General features: G+C 38.9%; 1 protein-coding gene across 2 annotated transcripts in view; it reads right to left on the bottom strand.

Moving 5' to 3' along the window:
• LOC105805412 (lipid phosphate phosphatase-related protein type 1) overlaps positions 1-10,380 on the bottom strand; it is a 347,088-nt gene that overhangs the window by 147,333 nt on the left and 189,375 nt on the right. The window contains exons 1-2 of one of the 2 annotated variants that reach the window (XM_012638307.1): positions 1,780-1,988; positions 1,469-1,576 (exon numbers count right to left, since the gene is read on the bottom strand). In XM_012638307.1, the coding sequence (XP_012493761.1) occupies positions 1,469-1,531 (63 nt within the window). In that variant the 5' untranslated portion in view covers positions 1,532-1,576; positions 1,780-1,988. Of the gene's footprint in view, positions 1-1,468; positions 1,577-1,779; positions 1,989-10,380 lie in introns of those variants that run through there. The other variant, XM_012638306.1, reaches the window with a different exon arrangement.

The following is a 10,380-nucleotide window of genomic DNA, read 5'->3' as shown; positions in this document are numbered from 1 at the left end:
CACGATATAAATAATGTATAGTTATTGTCTGAATGGAGCTATCTTTGGCATTAGCAAATTAAAAGCAGAATATTAAGAATATGTGTTTGTTATTGAGAGATGAACTCTTTTTTAACCCCTTTAGAGATTTAGCTTAGATTGAGCCCATATGTGCCTTGACTTATATTAACATCTCTGGCCCAGCCTTCTCTCTCATCTCTACTTGATTCTGCAATACAAACAGGTTCACAAATACCACCAGAAAATAAATCATCAAGTAATATGTGCTCATCTAAACTATCATGCAATGTGTCTCTAAGGTGAAATTCAAGGATCAGCCAAACACATATATCTGACCAAAAATCAGAATGCTCAAAATTAGCTGACTATATAGACAGGTAAAGTTATTTCAAGAAGGAGATGATAAAAGTACTTATCTAAATGATTCACAGGCTGTATATAAACAACACATGTATTAAAAGTACATTTTTACTAATATAAGTAGTGGTTTAACCCCAGTGTCTGTTTTTACACGGGTGATAAAATGGATCAGCATGCATGTTTCTCCCACACTCAAGCAGAAAGATGCCACAACATAGAATATGCTACAGTTGATCCTTGGGATGTGGAGACTGTCCAGGCAATTACCCAGACAGGAAGCTCAGAACACTTACTTTTCAGTTCTTTACATTGTCATATTTTAAAGCTCATCTTTAGGATGAAAAACAATCCATTAGATGCCTTATCTCCTTGAGAAAGCGGAAACTATAATACCTCTGGCAAATCAACATCTTAATTTGAGATAACCTGGGAGTAGCTTTTTTGCATCATATAACATGATTCCAAATTTCCTAAAATGTCCATGTCTTTGTCTCCTCTATAGCAAACAGAGAGAGGGAGATACAGTGCAGAAAGGGTCCAGAAGGTTTATCCAAAAAGATGCTGGAAACTATTTTGTGGCACAAAGTTGGAGCTATGCAACAAAATAATTCATGACCAAAAGAAATCACATATTACACAAGCTCCCAATATCTCACTAAAAAAAATGCCCAGTGTAGATGGTCAACTCTAAGATTATTTTCCTTTATTTGGGCTCCAAGGCCAAAGACCATGAACTAACATCATCTGTAAAACGCCTGGTTTATTGAATTTCTGGAACAGGATATTGATTTTTAAAAAACAATTGAATTGAAATGCTGCATTCTCTTTCATAGTTAATACATTCACATCACCATTGAAAATAAAAGAAATATAATAAAACACAATTTTTGTACCCCAAAGATGAAGTTTGGAACCCTTCTTACTCTATGGCATTCTATTTAAGAAACATTTTGCATCATTTATTAATTCTTCACCAATATTTGTGCTACCAAAATTTAAGCATCTATCATGAGATTAAATAATTTTATAAAACAATCAAAGTTATCAGCATAAAAACAGCTACTATTATTTTACTTTGTCCATAAAGGTTTAAAAAAAATACACATACCTCAACAAATATAAAACACGGGATGATGGAATGACTTCGTTGAGTGTTGTTTCCTACAGCCATTTCTCATACCATGAAGCAAGACTGCACCGTCTAAAACTGTCCAGGCTGAAACAGAAATAGGTTGCATGGTATAAGAACCACATATTGAGAAGCCCCTTAGGTACTTACATAGAAATATTAGCTGCCCTCTAGATAAGCAGGCTGTGTACAAACAATGCAAAATAGTGATCTACAACCCACACAAGTCAGACTAATAATCATTCCAATGAAAAGCAAACTATATATACTAGCCATGAATATATACTAGCCATAAATAGTCTTAGTGTCAAAATAGCCAGGTAGGGAGCTCCTTGTGCACAGAGCTGTAGTGAATAGAATTCCAATTGCCTGGTGCTACACAGTGCCTAGTACTGCCCTCATGCCATGAAACACAATTTCTGGTATAAAACATTTGTTACTGCCCATCCCGCATGGATCTCCCCTACTTGTGCCTAATCCTCCCAGTTTGCAAACCTAGGGGCTTATCTGCTTGTGCCCTTGCCTGTCCCTTTGGAGCTGACGTTTAGTATCAAGGCACTAAACCCTGGCACATCCTTCCCTGATCTTTATTTGCCCTTGCTCCCTTGACTAAACAGCCATGAACTACTTTGGGTTAATACATCACTGATCTGTTTCACTGGGTTCCCTCAGCGCAGTGTATGTGACCCAAACACAAAACACTGAAGCGATACTACACTCACCTAATTTACAAGAATGGAGCACTGAGCAACAGCAAGTTATCATTAATATTTTATTAGAACATCTCTGTCTTGCTTTGAACTGAAAATATTCTTGTATTAGGAGATCGGTTAATTTTGGTTCTTCTTAATAAAAGCAATGAAATGAAGATTTTAGGCTTTTATGAAACTTTCAAACCATATAATTTTTTCCCACTACATCTTTTATTCTCTATCCAAAGAAATACTGATCTTCATAGGTATTATTTTTCATTTGTTCTGTTTCTCTGTCATCCCTACTAACAATTCTCATGGATTTGGATTATGGCATAAAAGGTGACACAGGGATTACTAGTCTATTTAAATGGCCAATTGTACTTTTGTTAAAGGTCATAAATTAATGTTAATGTCATTAATTTATTTCTATTTTTACTAAGTCTCTCCTTACCCTTTTCCAGAATGAAACTTTAAAATACATTTCCTTCTCTTTTTGAGACACCAACTTCTCACTTGTCAATTAAAACTTTCTCTGATCAAATTTAATCTTATGTGCTTTATAAGTCCATACCAATCACGTTATTTAAATCATTGAAGTTTTAGGCAAGTTAATGTTTTCAATTAAAATTGGATATTGTATGTTATAATACTCATAATACATCTGTCACTTCGGCATTCTATTTTAAGATTTAGGAAGAATATTTTCTATAATAAGAAAGGAATCTATATGTAGAGCATACAATGAATTGATTTGACAATCATGTTTTGTTTTCATTTTGCACTTAACCCAAATATCTCAGAAGACTGAAAAACAAATATACGCACAAGTATAACAAAGTGTTATAGGTACTAACATAAAAATAAGTAAGAAGGATAACAGTGGCACAAAAAAAAAATGATCAATTTTAACTCTTGGGGTCAGAGATGTCTTATCCGTTAGATGCAGTGCCTAGGGACCACAGTGTTTTCTAGGGGCCTAAGAAAATGTTTTAATTTCTTTTTTGATTAAAATAGAGTAGTTGCTCCCATATCATAACAGGGGGAGAAACATTTCAGCTAAAGGGACCAGCAAAAGCAAAGGTTCCAAAGATATGAATCAGCCTAACGTGTTTGTGAAACTCTAAAAACAATACCAGGTCAAATGAATGAAGTTCAAGAATGAGCTAGAGATGCTATCAAAATTTGTTTTCATACATGCAGCTCACAAACTCTCACGATCAGAATACCTCAAGGATAAGAAATACAGGATTGGTTATTTCCACATCAGATAAAAACATAAAAGGAAAAAAAGATCAATATTGATGGACACTGCTGTTTCTTGCCAATTAACTCAGGTAAAGCTCTTCATTTCTAGGTAGGTAAGTATATTATGAATCAGACTTCACTGGGATATGAATCCCAGTGAAAGAATCAATGCCATCTCATGTGTTCTTGCTGAATTTTCTACAAAATCTCCTCTTGTTTATGAGAAGTATAATAATTCGTATTAGGACAAGTAAAAAATAATTACTGATTACAAAGTATCTGTGTTAGTGATACTGAAAACGGATGGTGATGGAGCATGGTGACAGCAGGATGGGGGTAAACCTCTTTCATTTCTAAACTATGCAAAGTTGGGTCCAGCCCACCAGTGAAGGAAGTTGCAAAGGACAACAACGCCCTTGAAAAGGGTCTCCAGGACTGTCTGGTGCCTTTCTGCCTGGTCTTGATGTGAGTTAAAATGCCAGTTGTCAAAGTCACCACCGGTGGTCAATCCCAGCAGCCCAGCATCTATGATTTTAAGGAAGCTCAAGCTTGTTCTCTCTATAGATAGAGTATATGTTGAGTTAATTTTTCTAAAAACACCATGGTGGTTCCCTTCAAAGTTAGGATGACTTGAATTTAAAAATCTAAAGATCAACTAGGCAGCAACAACACCCCCCAAAATTGTATCCTTCTGAGTAAGCCCAAGAATTCTGTACTTTAGCCTGCATTGATTTCAGGGTATTTCTCCACTCTGTTGCTGTTGAACTTGCAGGCCACATCATTCTTTGTTGGGAGAGGCTGTCCTGAGCATCGCTGGAAGTTTAGCACTATCCCTGGCCTCTACCCACAGGATTCCAATAGTAGCAATCCTCCTCCCACAACCTGAATGTGACAACTAAAAGTGTCTCCTAACTTTGCCAAATGTCCCCTTCAAGGAGGGAAAGGAGGGCATGGGGATCAACCCTGATGGAGAACCACTAATTTAGGAGGATTGAGAGCAGAACCCCTAGGACATGAGAATTTTTGAGTTTGTGAAAAATCTGTTTCACCTGGGATAAAGGCCACAGTTTTGGCCAAGGGAACAAATCTATTCCTGCCTACTATCTAATCTAGAAATCTAGAATGGAAATCTAGAAATTGTCAAGGGGTCTTATTGGCATTTTGGGAAACAGAGGGCTTCCCAAACCCAGACACCACGGCTGGGGTGATAGTAAAGCTACTATAACTGGTAGTTACTAACACTCTGAAATCCAGAAGAAAGCAGGGCTATTCTATCCATTAGGTACTGTAGGCCCAATTCCTAGGCCCTGTGAGCTATTTAAGAGCCCATGAAAATACATAAGACATTTTTTAAAAGGCACCAAAAATATGCAAAGCCAAATGAATAAATATGTAAGAATACGCCTAAAAAGGTAAAACTCTGACAACTTCATTAACTATTAAACTTAGTGTTCACAACAATTTAATTAATTTGAAAATGATTTATAGGTGAGATATTCTTTTTTTTTTATTTCCGGGTATTATGAGGGTGCACACATTTTGATTACACTTTATGTCTTTGCCTCACCCAAGCAAGACTTAAAGGCATGCCCTTCCCCCCTACAACACACCCCGTGTCCTTCTGAAAATTCCTTTGTAGAGAAACTTTGGATAATTGTAAATTAAATTAGTGATTCAGAAAAATAATTTCAAAAGAATAGTTAAAATGTTTTCATTTCACTTTGCCACAAAATAAAAATTTATGGTTGGATATAGGTTACTCTTTATGGGTTTGTTATCATAGGGATCGGAGCCTTAAAAAGTGAGCATTGGAAACAATGTTAAGAGCCTTAAAATAGCCCTAGAGGAATTTTGCTTCCAGCCAAGATAAAATAACCAGGACTGGATTTCACACCTGAAACAACTAAGAAATACAGACAAAAGTAAATGAGACAATGGTATTCGAGCCACTGGACATGAGGCAATGAAGCGCAATGATCTCAGAAAGAATAAACAGAGGTGAACCCTGGGATTGTCCTAGATTCTGCTTGGAGAGAGTCTCTGGGACACAGCACTGATAAGGGAACTCAGACAAATGGCCAGTGGTCTCCCTGAGTTGGGTAGATAGAGCTGGGACTATGGGAAGGCTAAAGCAACTAGAATTTACAAGGCAGGATTCCAGAGAGGAGAACACTGCACAGAGAGTGCTCAGGAGTTTTGAGACGGTCCTCAGAGTCTTCAGCAGAGTACTGATGAGCATATGCATGGGTGGAATCTACCAAGGGCCCAGAGAGAAACCATCCAAGAGGATGAGAACATATCATCATCAGGGCTCACACAGGGCCAAGAATACTTTCTCTTCCCACCAACCAAAGTAGAAAACCTAAGTCACCAGGTATCAAGTAGGGTACTTAAGTTTTGCTTGAATAATAACTTTAGCATGAAAACATTTCTCATTTTGGGACCACGAGTGATACTAAAAAGTACTCCTTGTAGCACTTTTTTTTCCCCTTTAGTTTGTCTGTTACAGAATACTGAATATTTATTGAGATCCCTTTTATTTTTTGGGAAACTTCTTAAGATATTAGTTCTAGTCTTTGGGTCACTGATTGGTGTGCTTTTTCCCTGCTTGGGGGCACACCTTGGAAGCAAGTATGTGTGACAGTACAATCCATGGACTGGGTCATGTCAAAGGCATCTCTGACATGAGTTTTCTAGTATTTTACATGGTGAAACTTCCCAGAAGTTCTTCAAAATTAGGTTGGTTTTAAGATTAAAATGAGATTATGGCTAGAATTAAAAAGGAAAAAACTAGAGCTTGTTTCTATATGATTCCAAATCTTAACTGGAGTTGAGGGAAGTTGGAGAAGAAAAGGGAAAATTAAAAGGTAAGAAAAAATGCATTGCAAGAGTTACATGTCATCATATCCCCAGCACTCAGGATGAGTCATAATCCCCAAAGGCAGCTCATCCTTAACACATATTACATAGGCATCGACTTCCTCGGTGGTGCTGAGCTACTACTCTGTATCCTGGATCATTTCTATTCAGTACATGATCTCTGGCCAAAATCACAGTTTGCATTTAATTCCCCAATGCTGGAAAAACTTAACTACTTTTTAAAGCAATAAAGACATTAAAGGAACAAATCGAATGAGGTTGTGAATGAGTGCAAAATCAATTTCATCAATAGATGGTATGGGATTTAGGAATACACTACTTGGGTTTTCAAGAGAAATACTTTGTGCACTTTGAGAGATGTGTTTCAAAGCTGGTAAAGGATGACAATGAGAAGGCCCACACACAATAAGAGGATGGCACCGACATCCCTGTTTTCTCCAGTCCTCCCCTCCAGTTCCTCATAACTAGATCCACCATCCCGCCCTTGAGCTAACCCCGGCTAAGGCAGCGAGATACACAGAATCCCACAATCCAGGGAAACCTAGAACTGAGTCAACCTTTTGCAAACTGCTTAGATTCAGAGGGCCTGTGAGCATACCTGGGCCCCCTCATTGTTCTTGAGTGGCTTTTGAGACCCACAGATAATTCCAGGTTCCTTCAGGGCTCCCGAAGTACATTGTCCTCATCCATAAGATCGGTCCTTTGGCTTTGTTCCTATTGCTTAAATCTGATGAATCACTCTCACAGTACTTCAGTCTCTCTCCAAGCCTAGATCTCCGCCTGGACCTCAAGTAAGTGACCAGGACTCAGCTGCTCTATTTATCTAAATGAATCCTTTGAATTTACGAGTATGGCTGGTTCACACTTCAGGCCTATGCCAAAATAGGACTATTCAGTACACGATCTCTGGCCAAAATCACAGTTTGCATTTAATTCCCCAATGCTAGAACACTGCTAAAATGGACAGTCTGTAAGACAGCTAATGCCTGTTGCCAGTGGAGTTTTATTTGGCATCTAGGGTTCCTACTGCTGGGCCCCTTACAAATGAGTGGGCCTCCCAAGGCAGAAGGTTGCCTGGTTCATATCTGGGCTTGCTATAACTCTTTGACTCTGTCAATCCTCTCCAGTCCCATTTTGCAACACTCCCCACCCCATGCCCACCACCAGCCTTTCTGCACTCCATCCAGTCAGCGTCTGCAATATGCCAAGCTCTTTCTCACCTCTGGGACTTCTCACAAACCATTCCCACTGCCTAGAGCACCCTTCCCTCCTGCATATTTGCCTAAGAAATGTCTGCCTATCCTTCAGATCTGCAATAACATGCCACTTCAATGGGAAAGTTCTGTTGCCCTCCCAGACCGGTTCAGTTCTCTATTACACACTTTCATGTACTCCTTCACAGTATTTATTGTGTAATTGCTTCACATCTTTTCTTTTCTGGACAGTTTTGCTCCCTGAGGCCAGGACCATGTTTGTCTTGCTAAGCACTGTACAGTGCTTGGCACTTTATACATTGCTTGGCACATAGTAGGTACACAGTAAATGTTGATAAACAATGTGACTCAGCTACTCAGCTCCATCTTTGATTTCATATTTGCTCTGGGTCAGTTTCTTAGCTCCTGACTCAATCTTAGGTCTGGGTCAATCCTGTCTAGGTTTTGCCTGAACTCAACAATATGGCCTTAAGCTAGGGCCTGAGTCAATCCTTTCTGCCTGTTCCAATGAGCTAAGACTAGCATGCCTTGGACTCAAAGAATAACAAAAAATAAAGTGTTTGGAAGTCCTAGAAATCACAAGGTAAAGCAGAACACATTTCAAAATGTAAAATTGAAAAGAGGGACTATTCCATTCCACTGAATTCTACCTCTGGGCCTCTCTGATTCTTTAAAAAAACACTTCAGATTACTTCTTTAAAAGGTGTATTTTTTCATTAAAAAAAAAAATTGAGTCCATCTAAAAGTAAGCCATCTCTGTCAGAAACCAGTCTTTTCAAAACAGCAATAAGCACAAGGATGATGCCAACCACAAAACTCAGTGGGTGACCGGAAGCAGCAAAGAAGCAAGCAGAGAGCATGATGATGTCAAAATGACGGATGGGAAGGGGGCACCCTGGATCATCTTGTGATCCACCACCAGGAAAACTGCTAAACAGGAAACCACAATCCCCAGACAAGCAGGGCAATGCCCCAATTTCTTTTTTAAACTGTTGTTACTGTTTACTTCTAGTTTTCCACTAGGAAAAAACTAGCTTCAAAAAATGGAAAGTCACAAAGAGATTTTCTTAATGATAAAGTAGTGAGTTAATGTTTCCTTCAATAAAATCAAAGGCTGGAAGGAAATAAGGTTTTGATGCTCAGTTTAAACAGAAACCTTAAAGCACTGAAGCAAGAACCAGAGGTGAGAGAGAGACAGAGACAGACACACACACACACACACACACACACACACACACCCCGAAGGGCCGAGACATTGGGGAAGTTCCAGGGAAAGTTTTGCTCAGCTTACAATTTGGGGCAAAAATAGGCAGAGAATATGCTGTAATTGCTCTCAACAGAAAAGTAATGAATATGATTCTTAAATATACTGAAGTATTTGTATTCTCTTACATCCTGCCATGGTTATAAAATTCCAAATATAAAAAAGTAATTTCAATTATAAACAAAATTATAATTAAACCCCTATCATGTTGTCATCATGATCCATGTTGGACTGTATTAAAAGTAAAAAATTGTTTTATTGTTGTCTCAGACCGTTCCACTGAAAAATGTCCATTGATAAAGTTTAAGATGAACTTGGACTATGTTAAAGTCTATTCTAAAATGTGCCACATTTTAGAAAGGCTCTGGTATTCTTAGAGTCATAATGCCTTTTATTAAACTATTTTGGAGACAGGCATTGAGAAGAAGGTTCCTTTTTATTTATTCACCCATGAATCCAATGAGGCTTTCCTAAGTATCTACCAGGTGCAAGGCCCTTTTTAAGGCTTCCGGTGATGCAAATATAAGTCAAGCAGTCATTGACAGCCAGTAGTTTATGTCCTAGCAAGAGAGCAAATGCAGATGGAAACGCAGAATCTATTAAAACATTATGTAGACAATGATAATTCATTGGAAGTAGAAATTATTTCCATGGTTGATATTTGAGCTGGGCCTATGAGGACAGGTAAGTTACAAAGAGGCCCAGCAAGAGGGGAAAGAATTTCTATGCATAAGGAATGGAATGAGCAAAGCATGGAGCAGAGCATCTCATTATATCTATGATATGGGATTATGGTTAGGTGAGCTTGGCCAGCACATAGGAGACAAGGAAAACAGCATTGGGCATAGCAAGAGTGGAGCTAGGGGCCAGGCTGTTGCATGCAAGCTAAGGACTTTAGAGTCCCTTCATTAACTTGGGCTAAGAGAATGCAAGAGGGATGGCAGGGGGCGACCAGTGGAGTTAGGGTGACTTATTAGGGGCCACTACCATCTAAGGTGAGAAGTAATTAGAACCACTCCAGACCCGACTTCAATCTAGTTTTTGTATTTTTGAGATGAGCAGGGAAGAGAGGTTGGTAGAAGCTACTGTTTGAAGCTGGGGCTCTCTGCAGAGGCTTAGAAGGGGCATTTGTTATGTTATTAAGGTCAGAGGGACCAAAGTGCCCTTTCAGAACTCCTGTCATTGGTTTTTCTCCATTGCCCTTTGACTTCTCTTCTGGTTCTCATCTCCACAGCCACAGTGGTTTCTAATGATCCAGGAGATGGGGATCATTAATTAAGCAGAGAGAAAAGAAGCAAAAGATCAAGCAAAAAGCAGAAGAGTGAGAAATTGCTACAGAAGAGAGGAAATGCCCCCTAGACTAGAAGTCTAAAGAAGCTGCACAGGAAAGTCCTTTTGGATGTGTTGGTTCCAGGATATTAGACAGCCCATTATGGTCTTGCCTGCAGGGATGTATGTCACAAGCTGTTCAGAGCAGTGGGGAGGCTGTGATACTGTTGTTCTGTCAAGCAAGACTGCATTTTCCAATTTAAAGCTAAGCTGCCCAGGAGCCAAGCTGTTTGTTTTTCAGAAGGGGAGACAGGAAGAGAAAAT

Source organism: Propithecus coquereli, unplaced genomic scaffold, assembly GCF_000956105.1.
Source record: "Propithecus coquereli isolate 6110/MARCELLA unplaced genomic scaffold, Pcoq_1.0 Scaffold128, whole genome shotgun sequence".
In the NCBI taxonomy this organism is placed as follows: domain Eukaryota; kingdom Metazoa; phylum Chordata; class Mammalia; order Primates; family Indriidae; genus Propithecus; species Propithecus coquereli.
This window is presented reverse-complemented; position numbering and strand designations above follow the sequence as displayed.